Genomic DNA, 23,174 nt, shown 5'->3' with positions numbered 1-23,174 from the left:
GTTTAAAAAAAAGATTCTAGTCATTACAAATCACAATATCAAAACTATGTAGTTGAAGAAGTAAACTGGTGACAAGACTAACCCTGCAAACTTGGATTTTCCATTACTACTTTACCATTCATTGGTCTAATGCTGATCAGCTCAGTGTTCCCTTATGCAGAATTTACTAGCAGTGCAGTTAGTATGGCATAGGGCATATATGCAGTTCAAAAGGAAAAATACAAGGTTGGCAAAAAGATAAAGTAACCCAACACATTTCTAAAGTGTTCTTGAAAAAAAAGAAACTGCTTGAGAATCAGGAAGCAGGAAGTCTATTTCAACTCGTTTTGTTGCTTCATACTGACAGAGTAATGAAACAGAAATTTCACATAAATCTCTTCAATCATTACAGTGCAGAAAGAAGAGAACGTTGAGTGAAAAGGCCTGATCACAGTAGGACAGAAAAAATGCTTATTTTTCCCCTAAAACAAGTACATCTCTCAGAGATGTTGCTGCTGGTATATGCAATGTATTGTACACAACACCTGCAGCAATCACTGCCCTAAATCTTCAAGAGCCTATTTTGCTATATTTCTGCTGCTCCCTTCCTGCCTTATTCAAAAAAGGACAAAACCATATCAAAATTACTATTAGTTATTGAAATCATTCCAGGAAGCTATAACGAAAAGCATGTGTGGTGAATTGAACAAGCATGTCTTTTGGATAAAGAAAACTGTTTCTTCTTGAATGTATACTGATAAATGTCACCCTAAAGAATTCCACGGCGCTTTACAGTTTTCCTGTTACCGCAACAAATTCTTTTGGGTAGTACATAGCAGCACACATGTAATCAGGTGCAATGAAGGGAAATGTGTTGCACAGCTTCTTGAAGAAGTTGTAGGAAAACTGTCCAAGGCGCACATGAAAGCTAAATGCTGGCTTCAGTCTCAAAATGTGAGTTGCCTACGCTTCCAAATTACTGTCTAATTATACCTGGTTCTTAATACGTTAAGTAGGTCTTAGTATTTTTTTTTTTTTTTTTTTTAAGTAACTGAAGGTAGAATGTTTATCATTTTACAGAAGTGATATTTGCGATTCATTGTTCAAGATCTCTCCCAGTACAACACTGTGAACTCTCAGGAAGTATACTATTACCCAGCCAATAAATGAAAATTGTTGGGTTGTTTTTCATTGACTTCTACAGTCAACACAGATACTACAACCTCTGAGGGAATCATTTAGTCTTTAAAAGCTTCTAACTAATTTAAACTACCTACCAGTTTTCCTATTTTCTATTTCCTGCAGCACACTATATTTAGAGTGTACCATTAAGACTGTCTACCTGACCATTTCCTACAACGTCTTATTCATTTCTGAGAGATGTTGTGATGAAGATTTTAAAAAAAACCAAAAAAAAACCCATCTTGATACTGTTAAGCACTCCATTACTAAACATGTGAACACCTCAGTCACCAATAGGACTTCAGTCACACAGTCTCCATGATGCAGAAGTATTATTTCATTTTTCAGATATGGAACTGAGACATAGTAAGTTAAATGTCTTGCTTGGGGGAGGTGGGGTTAACTCATGAAGATCTGCTTCTGTACCAGGATGTGAAACCAGGGTTCAAGTCCCAGTCTAGTAATCTGTCTAAAGAGACGTGCATTTATAACACACACTGTTTAAGGAACTAACATGCCATTAGTGAAATTTGTTACATAATTAGTCAGCATTTGGAACTACTGATATGTACTGGAATAGAGAAGCAGGGGGAAGAGCACTGTAGAAAAATGAGGGTCAGGACGATTTGTCTTATACCATATTTTCATCACGTGTAACACATGCCTTTTCTCCCAAAAATTAGGGTGCATGTTTCAAGTGGGGAAGCCGTCTTGTTTACTGGAAAAGAAGCAAGTCTGGAGAAACTGTATGTGCCATGCATCTCCCAAGATGGCAGAGTCCCATATTAAGCATCTCAACTACAGCTATTAGCTGAGTACTCTAGCTTGCACCTGAAGTAGCAAGTAAGCTGCCAGTATTATCCCAATGAGCCTTGTGATGTAGAAACAACCCTTTATTTACAGGAGCTTGTATAAAGAGCTACTAGTCTTGCAAAAGTCTGGGGCCTAAACTTATTTGTTGTATAAGCCCTTGAGGAAAAAATGTCTAGAACAGAGGTATCCAACCTTTTTGAATGTGGGGCCAGATCACGAACTTTTTATCACACAGTGGGCCAGCGAGCCATATTCAAAAGACCTCACAAGAAGTGGTATCACATCAAGAAGTGATGTCATGTGACCTTTGACACCAATGAATTTGCAGGAAGTGTCAATTAAATGGGTCTAAATAACCAGTTCAGAACTCTCCCTCGATAGCATCCACCTCTGCCACTGTTCAGGACAGGATACTCAGCTAGATGGACCATGGGGCTGACCAACCATGGCACTTTTTATGCTCTTATGTTCAGAAGCTCTTATGTTCTTTGGCTGAGCTTCCAAGCTATGGCTGGGATTTGCAAAAAGGGGTAGATAGGCATGTTACAAAGTTGTCATAAAAGATTTAGAGCCCTCTAAATCCCATTCATTTTAATGGAAGTTGGCCTTTTGACTCGGCTTTGAAAATCTCAACCCAAGGTGCCAACCAAACAAGTCAAAATATATTTTGCACTTCTATGCAGTGCATCTATGTGGGCCTCTCCAAGCATTTTACAAACATGAAATGAACTTCAGGATGAGCCCAGCCAGAGGAGCAGGGGCTCAGCTGCACTTTCCCCCTCCCTGCGCTGGTCAGTCCCAAGCAGCACACTGCTCTGCCACCACTTCTGCTGGCTGGTGGTGACCCTGGCGGGTCTGTCCCATCCGGAGCAGCACACAGCTGAAGCTGGCTTCCCACGTGCTACTGGGGATGGGAGAAGCCCGGCCGGCAGAAGTGGCAGCGAAGCCATGTGCCGCTCAGGACTGATGGGCATAGGCAGGGGGAAAATGCAGCTGAGCCCCTGCTGCTCCAGCCGGGCTCGTTCTGTCCTGAGCGGCACACAGCTCCGCCGCCGCTTCTGCTGGCCAGTGCTGACCCGGTCAGGCTCTTCCTGTCCCCAATAGCATGTGGGAAGCCAGCTTCAGCTGCATGCCGATTTTCCTGGCCGGTGCTGACCCGGCTAGAGCAGCATGCAGCTGAAGCCAGGTTCCCACGAACTGCTGGGGAGGGGAGGAGCCCAGTCAGGTCTGCAACAGCCAGCAGAAGCGGCAGCACAGCCATATGCCGCTTGGGACAGGACAAGCCCAGCCGGAGTGGCAGGGGCTCCGGTGCATTTCCCCCCTGCCTGCACCCGTCAGTCCCGAGCAGCACATGGCTCCATCACGTCTTCTGCTGGCCGGTGCCGACCCGGCCGGGCTCCTCCCAGTCCCAGTAGCATGTGAGAATCTGGCTTCAGCTGCGTGCTGCTCCAGATGGGACAGACCTGCCCAAGTCGGCACCAGCCAGCAGAGGCGGCGGCAGAGCCGTGTGCCACTCAGGACTGACCAGTGCAGGTAGGGGGAAAGAAAGTGCAGCTGAGTCCCTGCTGCTCCGGCCAGGCTCGTCCTGTCCCGAGTGGCACATGGCTACTCCTCTTCCCCACACATACCGCGTCGGCAATGTCAAGCTGACAAGATGCGTGTGGGAACTTTGTCCCTTCTCCAGCCCTTCGGCAGCCATTAGGAAGCTGCTGAGGGGCTGGGGGAGGGACAAGGCGTGGGAACAAAAGTAAACAGTGTTTACTTTCATTTCCCGCTGCAGCACCCCGGGCCACAGAAAACAGCTTGGCGGGCTGCATGTTGGACAAGCCTGGTCTAGAAAGTGCAGCACCCTAGGATGATCCTGTTGCTAGCTTCCTCATCAGACTGTATCCTGAGATGCCACACTTCTTGGACACTCCTGGGAAGAAAAAAAATGTCAGCCATGACTGGAAAAAAAAAAATCTTAATTTTCCCCCTATATTCTGCCTTCCACAAACAAAGTGGAATTGTTATTTATGGATGTGTGTATGTGAAAAAATATGGTAGATCTCTTTCTGGGGAAGAAGGGAGGGGGGGGAAATCAAACTAAGCCAAGTAAAAAGAAGTACAATTAAAAAGTTTAGTCAAATTCTAAAAATAATTACAGAAACAGTTACTGAAAAAAATCCCATTCTTATTTTGGACATGTCTGCAACAGCATCCCACTTATAAAAACTAGCCTACAAATCAAACATGTAGTTAGGATTGGTAGAAGTAGCTTGTAACCTAAAAAGAGAGAAAGCTTTCAAACCATACTATATACTATATACTAATATGCCAGTATTCCTTCAGTCTTGGTAATTCTGCAGCTGTAAAGCTAGCAACCTCTGGCCTACTTTCAGGCACATTAGAGCCAGTGTTTATATTTGATACAGACAAGCAAAGGTTATGACGATTTACTGACGCAAGAGCTATTCCATACCACATGCCAGAAATTAGTCAGGAGGAATTCTCTTCAAGCAATCCAGTTAGAAGCCAAACTGTTCAATGGGTAAGAACTTAAGCTGAGTTCTTATATGATGAAAGCAAGGTGGAAGAAAGAACTATATAGCTAACACCACGTGCAAGTACAAAAGTGTACCAATGACCAAAGCTGAATATCAATAAGGAAGCTGTACATACCAATCCCATGAGAGAGCCTCCCAAGTTAACTTTATTATTTCCAAAATAACTTACTTTCAAGATAACAATTGGTGGCTTAATAGGATAGTGTTAGGATTAGCTACTAGATATATTTTCTGCTTTTAAGTCAGGAAAGTTACGACACATTAACAATGGATAGAAAACACTCCTTATATTATACAGTGAATATAAACAGGTACTACACCCTCATCAGGAATAATGTGTTCTGTTGTGGTCACCCTGTTTTTTTTTGGGGGGGGGGGGGGGGGGAAAATCAGTAAAAAGAAAGAAGACAGATCAAAAAAGCAACAAAAATGATAAGCAAGGAAAGGTAATCATGGCATATACTGGGCCTATGATGGTGGGATTCAAGGAGAGCTTTTAAGTCAGTCGTTTTTTGCTTCTATGAGTGAGGATTTCCCACAACAGTTTATAGCAACTACAGCAGCCAATGTAGAAAGAGGTAGGAAAATCAGCCAAATATCTATAAGAGACTATGACTCACTGGAGGTAGTAGCTAGAACAGTAGCTCTCAGCCTCATTAGACTTAAGGGGCATTTATACACACGTTTTCATCCTGCAACATGCCAAAGATCTGGCGGGTCAAAGCAGACTCGATTAATCTGTGTGCAGTTGCATAAGCAGCAAAATGCATGTCAGTGCACAGAAAATGGCAGCAGCACGCTTTTGAACTAAAACACCGTCAAGGTGTTTTAGTTCAAAAGCACACCACCGCCATTTTCTGTGCGCTGATGCACATTTCGCCACTTATACAACTGCATGTGCCACAACGCCAGATGCTCTTAAAAGTGCCCAGCTCTGTGGCGCAAGCACGTGTACAAATGCCCAAGGTTTCTTGCCAGCTCTCAATTTTTACTCTTTTCCTAACTAGGGAGAAATAGAGCAATTCTTCTGTGGAAAACAACTCAGAAAGACCACAACAAATCAGAATGATTTGACACTATGGATTCCAATTTGAAATATCTAGGTTTATCTTGTAAATCATGTTTGCAAACTTAACAGCGCTAACAATGTATGGCACTCCTGCAGCAGCATCCCTGAAAAGATCTCAGGGCTGTATAACACCCTGGCTGAGAATCACTGAGCTAAACCAATCTTTTTGTGGTAGTGATTGAAATGGCCCAAGAAAGAAACTTTAAAAGAAATATCTCAGAATGAAGAGTACCAACCCTGTTTGCCAAGAAGCCATCATGATAAAACGTGCCAGAGAGTTAAGAGCCAGCAAACAGACTTTCCATCTGCCAGAAAAAAGGAAAACTGAATGCCAACCAACTAGCTTATTACAAGAACAGGTTCCTATTTCCAGGTTTCCAAGCTGACAAGATCATATGCCTTCTTCCAACATTAAAAAAAAAAAATGTTCTCACATTAAAATACTACAGCAGTCATTTGGGGAGACGCATGGTTTCTCTTCTTCAAGGGACAGGCAACTGTCAGGATAAAAGTTTCCAATTCCTTCTGACCTGAAATGGCTTGCATTATTGTGTTTCAGCAAAAAAAAGTACCAAATCTTTTGCAACCACAACATGCATCTTAAATTGAAATTTGAAAAAGTTTCTAAAAAAGAATAATTCACATTTAATACCTGACCTATTTAAGTATGTTATTGTTTAAACTCTTCATAACTATAATAAAGGTGGGCTTTTGGGGGAGGTTTGTTTTAGGTGGTTAGTTATTTGGGGGGGGGGGAGGGGCAGCAAAGCAGAGCAGTAATAATTTAAAACTAATTTTTGAAATGTATCTTTTGCAGATTACTCACGCCTTTTCTTATGTTCAGATAATAAAAAAAATTAATTGCATTTCTTTAAAAATCAACAATACAAATAAATGGATTGGTCATGATGGCATAACTACATATAGACACAACCACAAAAGACTATCAGGACAGCATGTGATTAAATAGGCTGTTTTTCTTTCTGGTTAATCTAGATCTCTTCTCTTCACACATGGATGCCCAAATTAGAGTGGTATACACATCTGGCTGTAAAAGGATGGCAACCACCAATGCTCATAGATCCCAAGGCTCATAGTATAAAGTCATCGTAATGAAAACAATGAAGAGCCACCTGTTTTATCATACCTGCCAATCTCAGTCTGATTCTTAGCACCTTTTTCAAGATACTGTTTTATTGCTGTACTGTGCTAATTACAGGCTAATTTAGCATTAAGAGCAAGTTTTATGCTCAAAATTCAAGACCAGTTCCTAAATCCCTACAGATAGCACAAGCCATCTTCTCTTAAAAAATTATATATCAAGTAACTTTAAGTCAGACTTTTAGGAAATGGTAACATGATCTCTGTTGTCCACTTCAAAAGAAACAGTGCTTTATGAATTTAAATATGGTATAAAATAAATAATCACATCAAATTTAAAACTGTTTATTTCATTCTTTAGGCAGGATAAGTATGTCTTTAAATCAAGCATCTGAACCAGTTAGTCCACCCTTAGCACATCTTGATTTCTGTGACCAAAAAGAAACAGATAAACAAGGTAATGCACTTCATTTTCCTTGTAAGAGCAGGAAAGGTATCAACCTACAGAGAAGTAGGGAAGAAACAGTCAGGCGTACACAAATTAGAGGCTTACTAGGGCTCTGGCAGACATATTTATTGAGTGATTAATGTATTTATTGTGCAATAAGTTGTAACATGTCACACATCCAGCCAATTTATGGTGCAATAAAATGGCAAGCAAGCCACAAAGCTAACCCACATGTAATCGAACGGATGTTCCATTTAATTCTTCAAATCACACCGTGCCATTAAATTAACTTCTGCTAGTGGCCTTACAAATTAAGTTGCCTACCTGCCACTCCTTGGATATGTTATGGGTGACAAGCAACATTTCCAACAACTGTTCATATCATGGTCATGAAGCTCTGCTAAACTTCTCAGCTCACAAGGGAATCAAATGAGTTTTGAGTAGCGTCACTGCTGCTCACAGAAACAAAGAGCCTCTACCAAATGGAAACACAGAGACAAAAAGGACAAAGAAAAGGTGTATTGGGGAAGTGAGTAAAAATTAGACCCCCCCCCCACAAAAAAAAAAAATCACCGTAAGTGGGCACCAAACCACTCATCTACCAACCCATATCAAAAGAAGGACTCAACACAAAAAGAAAGCAATGTTAAACCCCTCTAAAATCATCACAGAAATCTTCTATATTACCAATTAAAAAGAAACTAGCTTTTTCTGCTACCCCAAAAAAGGCAATCACTTTCATCATAAAGAATCTGTGTAAGGGTTCGATCAGTATGCTAGAAAACGCCTTTTCACAGAGAAATATATCCATGCAGAGTAAAGCTACCCAAATAGCATTCCATCATAACAGCTGGCAGCTGCACAACATAAATATACCCCCTCAGTAAAAATATTTTCACTCATTTATAATCTATTCATACATTTACAGTTCAGCCAGAAAGAATCTTCTGCACTTTGCCTGAACTTCGGAACATTCCACTTTATACTTCAAAGCTCACTAGTATTGTCAATGCACTTCAAAGGCCTTTCTGCTCAGCCTGAACAGAGGTGAATAAAAGATTTGATGCAACTCATAACATATGACAGTTTATGGGCTAAAAGAGCATGTCAGGTATTTACAGAGAATAGTTTAAAAGTTACTTACCTATCCATGATTTTTCCCCACCTCTGCAGTGAAGACCTGGCATTCTATTATGCAGAGCAACTAGAAAGTACCAGCAGTAAAGCAAGTAGCCACAAAAGGGAGGGAAACCATCAAGAAAACTGAAGCAAGAAAAGAAATCTTATCTGAAAGGATGGGCTGGGAATTCCCCCCACAACCTTTTGCTTCTTTTCCTTTCCTCACCACATGAACTATTTCATGAAAGAAAAAAACAACTCCAAAGCCTGTGGTTCAAAAGCCTTATCAGACAAAGGCAGAGTCTATTTTAAAGCAACGATTAAGAGACTACATTGAAGGCCAGGTAACCATATAGCAAAGTTACTAGGATGAAACACTGCTCTTCTGCACACAAGGAAATGGCCACAAGCCTGCAGGACTCCCCACAGATCCATGGGGAATGCCACGAGCCAGACGACAGAGCTGGGGTCATATATAGCATGGAGGCCCCTGATAACTGACTGACCTGACCACAGATAAAGCATACTACTAATTCATTTATTTGTGGAAGGGCTCAACACACAACGCAAGATGAGTTTACACGAGAAATGTGGAGGACCAAGTTCTGATGCAGACTCAAGAATCACCTCGTTTAGGAACAAGCTGTGCACAAGGATTCCAGATAGGGCTGCCAAAATTAGCAACTGTACAGGCCAACATAATGGTCAGTACGAAACAATGTTTAACAGAAAATCTAAGGAAGATTTCTCCACACATGCAAATAAGGTGGTTCAGAAGTTACAAAAGTACCATACTGTACTAATCACCTCTAAGCACATGTCTAAGGAACTGAAAAGAGTAAAGTTGGAGCACCAAGAGTTTCTAGGTTAAAGAAGTGTAATACAAGGCTACACAGAAACTGATCTAAAAAGGAAGACAAGTACTGGTATACCTGTAGCACAGATATAAAAGGGTTCTTCTGAATACTTGAGAAGCCAAGATATGTAGACCGCACATTGGGCACTCCGGTAAGTGAGCAAACAAAACTTCTACTCCAAAAATGTAAGAATGTCTCTGCTTCTTTAGTCTACTACTTTTCGTTTTTTTTTAAATTTGTACCCTCTCACTGCAGGCTAGAATGACAAAATATGCCAGAGAGGCATTATTCTACCTAGATCAAGTGGAAATATGCCCTGTGAAAGCTGATCGTCATTCATGTGAAAAATCAAAGGAGCCCATAAAAACTAAAAAGGAGTACCATCTTACTGTCTGAAATTGTTTTGGTGGGTTTTGAGATACCCCTATCTCTTGAACTAAATGGAGCCAAATCCAAGCTCCCTCAGTGTTGCAGAAGATAGCCTATTTCCCAATTCTGGAAGTTCCAGTGATGAACAGGACAATTCATGGGTTATGTTGGTATATCTCTTATTAAAGAATGCAAAAGATATCCAGTTACTATCAGACCAAGTCCTTAGAGGGCAAATCCTTGAGGAGTTTTTAGGAAAACTATGCTTCATTAAATCCTACCTGGTCTGCTTTAGGTAAGCAGAGGCACTCAAGTCCTTTTCAGCATGCAGGTCAGTAGATAAAGCTCCTCAGAGGGGTCTGACTACCACTAAGGTATCAAGGAAGTCAAGAAAACAACAAGAGCTGGCCAAAGGCCTCCAGCAAGAAGATACTTTTGCCTCAATTACCATTACGTCTGAAAGGAGTAGTGATGTTTGGGACCTAGGGTTCAGATCCAAGGGGGAGGAGAAGGAGGAATTATGTTCTGAAGTGTAAGATGAAAATGCTTAAGTCACACTACACCAGAGCTTAAAGAATGAATAAAATAAAGTCATTCCTGTAGTTTTTCTCGTTTACTAAAAGAACGCTTTTGCCCAGATAACTTTTCCAAGGAACTGTTATTTGCCAGAAAAATAGGTCATCTTCACTTAAAATACATCTCAAAATTGGTTTTAACAAAAATTTCTTAATCCAAACACACACAAAGTATTTAGCATATGGGGCAAATTGTTTAAATAGAGACTAAACCAATTAAACAAGGAAAGCTCTTTTGTTATACTTTATGGAATAGTTTTCCATGCCTCACTGAACTACAGAATATGAAAAGTACAGTAGCTATTCATACTTGGCTAGATTTCTTATGGCACATTCTTCTTCATCTCACAGATCTCAATGCTTGACTTGCTAATTCATTTACCAAGTGTTCTGAAATTATGAACCTTTCTGCTCTACGATATCTACTTTTGGTTTTTAATGAACATTCTGCAGATTTTTCTATATAAGATATGCAGCTCATTCTTAAACTTCAATATTCTTAATCATCTAACATTCAGTATTTCAAAACTTAAACAAAATTTGCATCTCTGTGCAACAGTAGTTTTGGAGAAGAAACATAAATGCAAATGGTATACTTACAAGAATTATCAGGAGGACATTTCATAAACAAAATAATGCTTCATTGAATGTGAAGATACTCAGTTTTTTTTTTTTTTACAATAAAAAGAAACTAAATTAAAAAAACAAATACAAATCAGTTGAGTGATTAACTGTAAGTGTTGTTTTTAACAAATCTTTATGCAAAATATGATCAGGAGAACAATCTTTGCTGATTAAGGCACCAATTGATACTGAAACTTAGGGTGACAGGAGTTTCTTTGAACAGCTGGTGAGGGAGCCTTGAGGCAACAGGGGCCTGCCTCCTAAATGGCCAAACATTAAATCATCAACATTTGATAAAATATTAAGGAAATAAGGAATATATATTTTTTAAAAACCCCCAAAAACCCACCTTTTTGACCAAGAGCATACAATAATAAAAAACAAGAAAAAAAAATCATAAATCAGTGGAGCACCACACATGTAGGTTATTACAGATTGTGGAGCCTAATCTATTCACTACTGTTGCCCTGTGGGGTCAGGCCAACTCTCAGGATCTCAATATTGCGCTGTTAGACAGGAGGGTGTGACAACTGCACATATACAAACACACAAATCAACTAGGTACATACACACACATACTACCAGCTCAGGCCCGTATACGTCCAAACCAGCCTAGGCACATGCATACCTATTACCAATTCAAGCACATACACACTACACACTAAAAGTCTGACAAAAATCAAGTGTCAATACCCGCACACTCAGTACACATACATAGATCACAAATTCGTATGTCATGCACGCAATAATATACACACACACACACACACACTCACCAGTTCACACACATACAACCCACCTACACATAGGTAAGTTCCGAACTTGGATGATACGGTATGTATGTGTGTGCTTGGGGTACCTGGGATACTTGGGGGAAGGTTAAGGTGAGAGAGAGAGAGAGAGAGAGAGAGAGAGAGAGTTAAAGTGTAGGGAGTGAAAGTTGCCAGAACCAGGATTAGAACTGGTAGACAAAACAGAAGGTGACTGAGGAACTGAGGCTGGGTCTACTTAAGATCAAATGGCCCCAGGGTTACTCGAGGTCACTGGTGCATGGGAGGGGAAAAAAAAAAAAAAAAAAAGAAGCCTGGTGGCAAGGAGGAGACAGCCAGGAAAAAAACTGAAGCAGAAACCTAGATGCTCAGCGGAAAAGGCAGTGGGCATAAGACAGTGGCAAAAAAACAAGGGGTTTGGAGGCAGAGAGGAGCTCAGGACAGATGTTAGAGGTGGCAGTGAGCCAGAAGCAGGAGAGGGAGAAATGAGGCAAAAGTTAGAGGGGTGAGAAGCAGAGATTGGAGCAGGGTTAAACCATAGTAAAGCAAAACCCAATTCAGGGGTCCAAATAACAGGTTTATTAAACAGACAACATGCTACACAGCCCCATGAAGTTATTGGTTCACACACATGCACATACACACACGCACACACAATGGCAGCAGGAGAAAGAGACTCAGTGGAAGGGTTGGAGTCCAGGTAGGAAAGAGAAACCAAGTCCAAGTCCTTGGCTGAAGAGGGGGTGGGAGGTGATAGCTACCTATTCAGGTTGAAAAGGGGTCTTTGTCCAGCAGGTGTTGTCGGGGAGGGGAGGTTGCTGGCAGGGCCTCTGGGTGGATAGATGGTGTAGCATGGTGTTGGTCCAGATGGAGAGGACGTCCCAAGGAGTCAGTCTTCACTACCCCTTTTTATGGGGCATACTACCTCTGATCTCCTATGGGGAGGGCCTGTCCAGGCAAGGTCAGTCCTGTTCCAGAGGGCTCCAGGTATTCTTTACTGAGCATGTCCAGCCTGGCACAATGGTGGGTTGCCTCATCTTTTGTTTCTTGAATGCTGAGGGTGGTTCCAAGGGCTGGGTCGTTGGTCCAGATACTGGTGTAGATGGTTCAGTCATTCAGAGGGAGCTATTTTTAGATCTACTGGCATTATTTCTCAAGTACCCTCATTCATCCCCATTCATTCACCAAGTTACATAGGGGGGTAGGTGTGAGTCATAGGTTACACAACCAGGCCTGGGGACAGGATGGAGACTTGACAAACAAAATGGAAACATGTAAGTTAGCAAGTCATGTCAAAAGTAGGCCTAAATCATATATTACTCCTTTACTGGTACTATAGAACAGTAAAAATCAACATAAACATAATTATTATACAATATAAAGAAGGGGAAAAAAACAAAACAAATACAACTTGCTACCAAAATAAAATGCTGAAGCTTATCCTGTCTTAGCTCACTTATACTTATCTATAGGGAATAGAAAGGGAAAGAAAAAGTCAGAAATGGTTGGAGAAGGGGAGGGAATGCATTTTAAAAGAAAAACTGGGGGTTTTGCTACACTACCATAACCAGCATAACAACATAAATCCTCCTTAGCCTGGAAAGGAGAAACAAAAAAAAAAAAACTCAATGAGCTCCAGAAATAAACACTAGCATATAAATTTTTTGATGTAACATTTAGGCATCATTGGTTTAGAAGCTATAGGGGACAGATGGAGAAACCACTCCCACAAAAGGAAAAGGGAGACAAAAAAGAGCCTACAAATAAATATTATTTTTATAAAAATGCATTTACTTAATAAACACTTCCAATTATTCTTGGTTTACTGAAGTTCGTAAATGGTATAAAAATGTGCGGACAACAGATTTGATGATGCATTTTAAAGCAAAATATCCAAACGCCAATCCCTCTTTCCCTTTCCAACCCTAAGCTCGCGGTTTACCACAATCAAGGATATCCGAATCACCCAAGAGTAAAAGAATGACACCACTAGTTAACATGAACCAAAGGAAAACAAAAAAATTGATGCAGATTAGGTAAAAAACTATTTCCACAATTCATTTAAAATGTAAGTCTGCTTATAAGCAGCACATCACATGGATATTAGGAACACACACTTCCTTCAGATCATCTTTCATACAAGAGCCAGAATTCACTCAACTGGGCCACAAAACACTTGTTACCAGTATTTTCACCGTTGCAACCAAACTTATTCAAAGCTAGTTCTCAAAAGAACACCAACTCTTACTGAACTATCATATCTCAAGTAAGAGTCAAATTCAAGCACCTTTCTAACCATATTAATTTGAGACAAAAACACTGAACACTTTATTAATAAACAGAACAGTATGTAAAATGAAATAGGATAAAAGCAGAGGCAAGCATGTAGGTAATAAGCCTATAGCTCTATAACACTTAAATCAGTCACTGTTCATTGGAACTAATAATCAATCTGAACCTCTGAACAAACTGACCTGTTTGCTTTACGTACTAGTCAAGAAAAAGCATAAGAAAGGGAGGAAAGCACCCAGATTCAGGATTTAAAACACTGTTCCAAAAAGAATCACTACCCTTTTGGTTATTAAAAATGCATGTCACGTGACAAAAAGGTCAATACTGTACATGACATGGTACATGTCACTATCTGTGAAGTTAGGTCTACTCTATGCTTAGTCACAATCCTAAACATTATCTTAAATTATTGCAAAGTTTAATTAAGAAAATTATCTGTTGCAGCACTATCTACTGCTTACCACTACAAGGATTTCCAGGAAGCAAGAACAGTGTGTTATGTTTTCCTTCACCAAGAGTAAAGGAGTTGGTCACCACAAAATTAAGAGTTCTCAAAACAAAATCTACACTAATTACTGTCCTCTACCACAGAAGTCATATTTCAATATTCAAGGCATAATTACTCAACTGTCACACTGCTACAGCCTCTGCAGAAACACTGGCAGGCCGTGAGCCTCCAAGTTTTGCAAGTGAGACCCCTGCAGTCCTGCTGTCCAATGAGTCTATGACCCCTGCTTCTCATAATTGGCTCCTCAATGCATCCAACTTAGCTTAAGACTCCTGCAGGAACTTAGGACAGCCTTTTCCCAACAAACTAGCATTTATCAGTCAACAGGAACATCAGAATACTTAAGTTAGAACAGAAAAGCAGTGCTTACATGCATGGCTACACAAGGTACTCTTACCAAGCATCCAAGATAAACACTCATCACTGTACCAGGGAGCTGCATACACCTCAGCTCCTTGTTTCAAATTCCTGTTCTGTTGAATTTACATGGCCTTCTCTCCTCAACCCTATAACTCAAGCAAATGACTTTGAAAGTCCTGCTGGCCCAAGAGGTGTCAGTGGTTAGGACAACACTCCCCTTACCTGAAGAGAGCTACCCTGGAGATATCTACTTGTCCAGTACTCTTATGCCCTTAACTCTTTCATTTCTAGGAGACGGTTTCCTCCATTTATTTTTGTATGGAGTCATGTCATAAAAAGGAATATTAACCAGGAACTCCACACTTTCATCTTGCTCCCAGCTAACAGCTTACAGCGTATTCCCCCAAAACACTGCATTTGTCAAAAGGTGAAAAATAAGTTTTAAAATCATATGTAGCATAATTATCTTTTTATAATGTTCCTAGAGATCACAGTAGTAGGATGTCTTGGGGAGGGTGGAAGAAAAAAAAAAAAAAAGCCTTATGTCAGTTCAGATTAAGTGAAAGCAAGGTCCTAATATCCTGTATAAATGGAGCCAGAGCCTTCCCTCAGGCAGTGCATGTCATTAGGAAGAATTATTTTGAGCAACCTAACCAAAACAACTATGGGAGCTGATATCATAAATCTAGAAACTGGCTATGGCAAGATTCAGAAAAAATATATTTCTACCAAGCATTTCAGAGAAGGCTTTTTTGTCATTGGTGTGCGGGCCGGGAGCGGTCAGAGGCTTTCGGGGGCGCGTGACAGGCTGTGGCCAGCAGCTCTGGCACGTGGGTTGGGGAATGCAGGCCGGCGGACTAGAATTAGGCACGGACGCATAGCAGTTGATTAAAGATTATTTTACTTACACCGTAGATGGTCGCAGTGCAGGCAGGAGAAAACTTCGCTTAAGTTGCAGTTACAAAACTCGTACAAACAAGACCCGTAGAAAAACTCGAGCCTCTTGAAATAACTCAGGCAGAGCTCTGGATACGAGCTCTGGATACACACATACGAAGTTTGCTAGGCTCCGTGGAACGAGCGCGCAGGGAAGGGTTCGTCGAGGGATTAGGCGGCGACGGGGAGAGGATAGAGGTTGATCAGGCCCCTATATCCTTCTTAAGGCACACGCTGGGTTTGTTAGGCTCTGCAGCGCTTAGAGTTCTTCACAGGATGTGAAGTCCTCCTTCTCCTCCTCCAGATGGTTGTGGAGTCCTCCCTTGCGGGGTTCTCCTCGGAGTTCTCCAACTTAGGCGGAAACCGCTCAAGCCTCTTATACGGCTAGCAAGCCAATTGCTAGCCGCCACGTGGGAATAATTTAGAAACAGCCAATAGTGGGACACAAATTTGCATGCGGGTGGTGGGAACTCCTTTGCACCGGGGTTTTCTCTTTGCAACTGAGAATTGCACCGTGCAAAGAAAGCTCTTCGTGGCGGGAAATAATTCTGCAGTGCCGAAGCACACACAAAAACCACACCCTTGGGTTATGACAATTGGTTTTGTTTTTTTGTTTGTTTGTTTGTTTTTAATAGGACAAGATTGACCATAAGAGTGCCACAATGCACACCAGAGGAAAACCTCTGAATTCTAGTTTAATCTCTGGCAAGATCTTTAGTCAAAATAGAAGTGATCCTTTTATAAAGAAATTGGGCATAGACAAATTCCTGTTGAAATCTGATAATTTACCAGAATTACAGACTTGCATTTACATACATACCAGAGAACCACACATTTCATTTAACTGCACAACACAGGATCAATCCCATTTTTCCCCTATTGCTTACTTTGTGACAAATAAGTTATCTGCCTACTGGTTAAGTATATAAAGCTCCAAAGTGCATAAGAAAAACATAAGTGTACTTGCTTCAATTGTACAATCTGTGAGGTGCCAAAACAGCCTTGAACTGATTAGGTCCTAGCAATTTAAGGGCTTCTATTAGAAGTAATAAAGTACTCTGAGAAATAAAGTAAGAAGCCTTCGAGGTACATAAAGCTTAGCACAAGCTGTTCCTGTAGTTAATGAGCAACACTTGCATTGAGTTTAGATAAGTGCATACTCAACAAGTGCATAGCCGTTTTTCAGTCCCATAAATCAATATGATAGGATAATGACTACAAGATTAAAGTGTCCCTTCTAAGCGAAGATTTAAAAAGCATACACAAAATTTCATTTCTCACTCAAATGATCCAAGAGCACAGTCTTTTCCCTTTTTCTCCCACAGCCCTTCAATCCACTGATTTTCTCTTAAGTATTCTCCAACAGAAGAATAAAGATTAAGTAAGAATCGTGTCAACAGATAAAACAACTTGAATTTTACCACCAGCATGCCCCTCCTTCTAAAAGGGCTCTCTCTAACTTCAACAGTTACATCAACAGAAAGCTCCCCTTAGAGTCCAAGTCAGGGTTGTCCAACTGGTAACCCTGTGGGGGACACAGCCAATAAAGGGTTAGGTTGCTGCCCTGGGGCTCCTGTCCTACCCTTGCTCCTTGTGTGCAATGGTGGAGGGGTGTGCAGTGTGGGAGATGGAGGCACAGGAGTGTTTGGGAACATGTATAAAATCATGTGCAGATAGTTAAGAAATGAGTTGAGCTCAGCTAAGGCATGAACAGATTTGTATTCTGGAACAAAAAGTGAAGGTGATGGTAATAAAATTTCATTTTCAAAATGCAAAAAAAAGAAAGTTCCTTCCTACTAGGAAGAATTCCTTGCTAGACTCTGGAGTGTGAGCATGACCAAGACCAGCAGTAATTCCAAAAAAAGTAATAAAAACTGGCAAGTGACAAGACTACCTACAAGACCAAGAGAAGTAGCCAAACTGAGCTGACCTAGAGCAAGGGAAGAACAAGGCATATCAGCAAAGTTGTTCCCAAGGTGAGGGACTGGTGAGGTAAAAAAATAGTTAATCGTTTCCCTACCCCCCAAAATTACTGGAAAACTAAGGAAGCTACTAAAATAAAAGTCTAGGATCCTTTTAGTACTTTAAAAATGAAACATTTTTCCAGCAAAGACAACATCCAGCTAACATGAAAGTGACATGACAGTCTGCTTTCTTATCTGTGAAAAAAAGTAAGCACCCATACATTTGGAATATTATGCAAACAACTCACGCCATTTTAGTTTTACATTGCAAACACTTCATATTTTACAAAAGTTACGTTTTGTTTAAACGAAGGAAATAAAACATTCATGGATGGCACACATACCGCATGGTGTCATAAACCTCAAAAAATTAAAATAAAACCGTTTTCTGATAGTTACCTGCTAACCTCCTAAAACTTCTAGGCCAAGATTTTCAAAAACAGAAACCTAATCTTAGGTTTCTACATCTTGATTCAGGGACTTCACGCAGTGAACTGACTGATTCTTTATAATGCTGTGAATAATCACCATCATATGCTTTTACCAACTGACTTTTTGTCCAGGAATGTCAAGTCAATACCATAACTAACTTAGATACAAAATAGGTTGCAAAGAGAGAGGGCCACAACATTTAACATTTGATTATTTTTTAAGTAATCAGAACAAACAAAACTGACCAAAGTAGTTTCCCTATCCAAAGTGAAAAAGCAAAAAGAGTAAACATGAAAAGCATATTTGAGGTTAAATAGATAAATATTTTTATAAGATTACATGCCATGAAAGAGGTCACAAGTGCCACTTCTGAACAACTACAAAATATTACCAGAAGGTGCAGTAGTATAGAAATGTCTATCAAAAAACAATTACACTTCACTTATGAGTAATCATAGAGGAAACTAGCCATATTAGACAGTATTAAAAGACCTCTATCTCCCTAACAAAAATGTTTACTGTTATTTGCCTCATACAGCATGTCAGCTGTTCAGAATACTTTTAAGCTCTCTCAAAGATGGGACTATGCAGCGTCATATGAACTAGTGTTTAGATGCACGTTCTCAAAAATAACACTTGTATAAATGTTCAGAGATGCATCATCAGTCAACTAAGGTGAATCATGCAATGTCTCATAACAGAAGTACTCCCATTCTAAAAGATGAAGAGCATTTTACGTTACCAAGTTTTTATGTTAAATAATTGATAAAAGTAATACCCAACAGAAGTATGATCGTTCAATCACATGGAGACTATAAACCATTAAGATGCATTATATAGTACAGCATGTATTTAACTCTAAAAGGAATTAAGCATGTGAGCAACTCCTCAGAGAGCCAACTAAAAGGTTCAGTGGTACATAATTCAACAGCTACAGCTCTAAAAAAGGAAAATACCCCAGTTTCAAGTTTAATATGGATGAAACCTCACTGTCTAGTTTTATTTTAAGTTTCATGTTTAAAATTAAGACGCACACACAAAAACTGGATTTTTGTTCTGTATTGTAACTCACAAAAAATTTCACTGGGTACCAACAGAATATTTTCAAGGAGAGAACTCAAAAGAAAAAAAGACACCTGCAATTAGTAAAGATAAAGTTCATTTTTTTTTTTAGTTTCCATTTTTTTTTTTTAAAGAAAAACAAACAAATTGGGCGATTCATTTTCTTACAAAACTTAAAAAAAAACAACAAACCGTTGTCCTTACCTGGATGATTTTGGGAGCTCATTGCTAATAATGTCTAGTCCTTTTGAGAAGGGATTCAAAATGGATCAGTTTCCACTCCAGTAACAGCAGCCCTAAAGAGCTCCAATGCTCCACCAATACATAGAAATATACAGAGTGGGAATTAAATCATAACCACCATATAAAATCCAGAGCAGAATGACATTCTGTGCTGTAAACAAAGTAATCCAATAGGATGGCAGAATATCTTCTAATGGCTTTCAAAACGTGAACCTGTAATTAGAAAACATGGCTGTATTAGAGAACTGGGTTTCTTACAGCTACTGCAGTTATATAACAAGTGGTCTGCTGTTTCCTAAAGAGAATTTTTTAATTATGATATCATTTAAGAGTAACTGACATGTTCTTGAATAGCAAATTGAAAATTTTTGGTGGAAAAAAAAAAACAACCCACAAAGACTGTGTAAAAACTTCAGGAAAAAAAAAAAAAAAACAAATAAATATAGTAATAGAAATCCTCTCACTAAACATTTGCAGTTAAAAAAAAACAATTTAGGGGTTTTTTTTCTTTAATTAAGCTGGATCTTTCAACAGTACTATATAAAACCACTTAATTACCAATAGCTTCCATATTTTAAACAGCCATATGTATGAGCAGTATCTGCTCTTCATCCATCTGTTCATTTGCCTTACCAGAAATCCAAAGAAAAAATTCTGAATGGCAGGACACCATGTTACATTCCAAGCTACGGGGAAAACAAATCTTTAGACATTAAAAGAAAAAAATGCAACAACAGTTAGTATTCTCTACTGAGAAAGAAAAAAAAAAAAAGTAACACTGGTTTGAAAAAAAGATCAGCTGTTTTTAATCTTCTGTTTAAATTCACCCCCCCAAGAATGTAATTATATATGTTCCAGCATTATGTCCAGTATAGTTTGAAGGACCATCTGCAAAGTCATGCAACTTATAATACCCACAGGAAGGTTCTGCAAGAAATGTATTCCTGATATTAAGCCTAAACTTTTTTCTCCTCCACTACTTCTCTCTCAATTTCTTAGATCATTTCTGTTTAAGTTTCGTATTACTTATTTGTGTCACCAAAGTAGCATTCTTCATTTACTACACCTTTCAAGTATTTGTAGGTAGCCATCTTTTCCAGACAATCTTGGTCTTCACAAACAGTTTGTGCTGGTATGACTTTTTAGATTAGGGGCATAACTTTCTTGCAGTATAGCATATACCAATATGAACAACAGCATAGATGGTGTTATTCCTCTCCCCATAGGAGAATATGCACTTTTTGTACCGATAGAACACCCATTCTACAACAGTTGAAGCAGTATAAATTTTGTTGATATAAATTCGCAGTTTAAGTTATAGCCTTGTTGCACAGTAATTTTAGGTGATTTCTGGAGATCTTCACTCCAGGCCATTAAACAACTTTTAAGTGGTTTAAAACACTCATTCATCTATGCCACTCCAGGGTAGGATTATCTCCATCTAATCTGCCTAATTTTGCTCCTGTTCCATTAAGGTATGCCCACTTTCCACAGCTACCCTGCCCAAATTGAAGTCCTCCAGCATCCCAGGATGCAATGGCCCCTCTTGACTCAGGTTGAGTTGGGCTTTCGGGGTGCAGCAGGGTTGGGCACAGCACCTCCCCCCCCCGGCACATCAGGAAGAGCGAGTGCCGCAGCTCTGGAGCACCTGGAGGCTACAGTGCTTCCCACTACTACTTGAACTGTCTCGCTGCTCCCACCCACAGTGAAGCAGAGGGGAGAGGCAAGCTCTGAAGAAAAAAAAAAAAAAAGAGGATCAGACCCCCTCCAGAGCTTGTCCCCCTACCCCAAGGGGGCACCACCTGAGCTCTGAAGGGCCTGATACTTTTTTTCCCTGGAGCTCAAGCAGCAGCATAGGAAAAAAAAGCATCAGACCCTTTGGAGCTCAAGCAGCAAGCCAGTCTGGGTGGCAACAGGAGGCAACACAGGCACCAGAAATAGTGAGGAACTCAGCTTTAGGATTTATAGGAAGCTTTTACTACTCAAAAAAAATAAAATCACATTAGCTCTTACTTTCCTGTGCTCTCCTTTTCAATGGATTTCTCTCTTGAAAATCCCCACTTGGCTCCTACCCACCTCATTCTTTAAATGGACTTATCCTACATGCACTGAATAAATACAGTGAGCTGGACCTGCTTCTAGCCCTGCCCCTGCTCACCAAGCTTCCAGTGGCAAGTCAGAACTGTGCAGGTTAAGGCTAGTTAGAGATGGTTTTTCACCCTAAGATGCAACTGCTCCACCAAGCTGAACAACACTAAGCTAGTTAGTGTGGCTTACAGATTAAGATATAATAAAAGGCCCTTATACTTTAGTTCAGACCCATCCAATTTGAGTGGGCAGGGGCTGCATGCCATGTGGAGCCCCAAGGTAATTCCCCCACCAGCTGCACAGGTAACACATTATACAGGCCCCCCTACCGTGTGGGGAGCATGGATAGATAGCACCACCCACCTCCCCAAAAGGCTCCCTGGGCCCCCACAAGCCATAAGCCCTGCAATCCAGGGAGAGGACAGGAAAAGGAAACTGGAGGAGGGAGCCTGACAGGCCAGGTGTTAGCCCCTCACAGGTGACATTGCACCTTGCTGGCTGCCAGTTCATTCAATCCTTTGTCATACCTCAATCCCTTGGATATTGCTACTTTCTGATAAAGTAAACCAAAAATGAATAGTGTATTGTATTCAGGGCCCATGGTAGAGGTGATATCTTCTATTAGACCAACAAGATTTTTTGCAAAAAATGTCTTTAATTGCAAGCTTTTGGGCACAAACACCCTTCATCAGGCATCAGAGAAAAGACTGTAAAGTTCTCCTGAGTAGAAATGAAAGTTCACATTTCATAGGATTTCACAGAAGAGTCAATAGATGGAAAGCTCCTCTGGGCAGACGGTTTAGTGTATTGCATGAAATTTCACCCCAAGTTCTTTTATGATGGTCCATGGTTCATTTGTCTGAACTAAAGTATAACTTGATCTGAAAACAAAAAACTATTGTTTTCTCCTACTTTACAATACAGTGCACCAGCAGATGCAGACTGAAAGAGTGGTCTTCCTTTGTTCCTTCATGACATTACAATTTCAATTTGCTGCACTTCACCTCTACCCCAAAGTCTCTTACAGAATTAATTATCCAATTTCTCTCTCTTGTTTTGCATTTTCATGTCTTGAATTACATTTCCTCACATTTAAAATCACAGCATGAAAGAGCTCCAAGCATACGATTGCTAATCTCTCCAATTTTCAGCCATCCCAACTGTTCGTACCACTGATCTCAGCAATATCATTTAAAATGAAAAAAAACACCAAAAACACAAAAACCTAGACTGCGTCAATTTAAACCCAACATTAAAATTTTATAAATGTAAGATTTAACATATTTTCCCCCACAATTTTTCAATTTAAAACATTTGTCAGGGGTTCTCAAATTTTGTAATACTGTGCCCCAGATTGCTGGATGGTGGCAGCAGGGGACGGGGAGCTCACATGCAGCAACCGCCACTGCTATCCACCACTCCGCGTTGCCACTGCACACCGCATCCCCACATGTACCTCCTGGGAAGTTTGCATCCCCTTTTTAAGTTCCCCATGACCCCCACTGGGGGGGGGGGGGGGGGGTGCAACCCACAGTTTGAGAACTCCTGATTTATGTAATTAGGTGCTGTATAACCTAAACAGTGCTAAGCTAATATAGGACTATGGAAAAGGAATTAGCAGACTGTCTATTCTCATCGCCCAAGAGTGAAATGTAGAATATAAAACAATGTTAAGGCATACATCAGATTTTTTTAATTCAATGTATATTTCATTTAGATATTATTTACAGATACTGTCCCCCTCCCAGCATTTTTTTTTAAATATGTTTACTCACTCTTCTGAATAGTTCTCAGGATACAGAAGAGTTAAGCACAAACATACCAGTCCACACCTCCC

The 23,174-nt window shown here is 40.2% G+C and overlaps 1 protein-coding gene across 8 annotated transcripts in view; it reads right to left on the bottom strand.

Moving 5' to 3' along the window:
- HDAC4 (histone deacetylase 4) overlaps window positions 1–23,174 on the bottom strand; it is a 426,792-nt gene that overhangs the window by 363,962 nt on the left and 39,656 nt on the right. For 7 of the 8 annotated variants that reach the window (XM_019492149.2, XM_019492145.2, XM_014594242.3 and 4 more), the window contains exon 3: window positions 19,211–19,462. The exons of the other annotated variant lie outside the window; for it this stretch is intronic. In XM_019492149.2, coding sequence (XP_019347694.1) covers window positions 19,211–19,232 — 22 coding nt within the window. In that variant the 5' untranslated portion in view covers window positions 19,233–19,462. The remainder of the gene's footprint in view (window positions 1–19,210; window positions 19,463–23,174) is intronic. 8 annotated transcript variants of the gene reach the window in all.

The sequence above is a fragment of the Alligator mississippiensis genome, chromosome 4 (genome assembly GCF_030867095.1).
Source record: "Alligator mississippiensis isolate rAllMis1 chromosome 4, rAllMis1, whole genome shotgun sequence".
NCBI classification, from domain to species: Eukaryota; Metazoa; Chordata; order Crocodylia; family Alligatoridae; genus Alligator; species Alligator mississippiensis.
The sequence above is the reverse complement of the archived record's forward strand: the minus strand, read 5'-3'. Positions and strand labels throughout refer to the sequence as shown.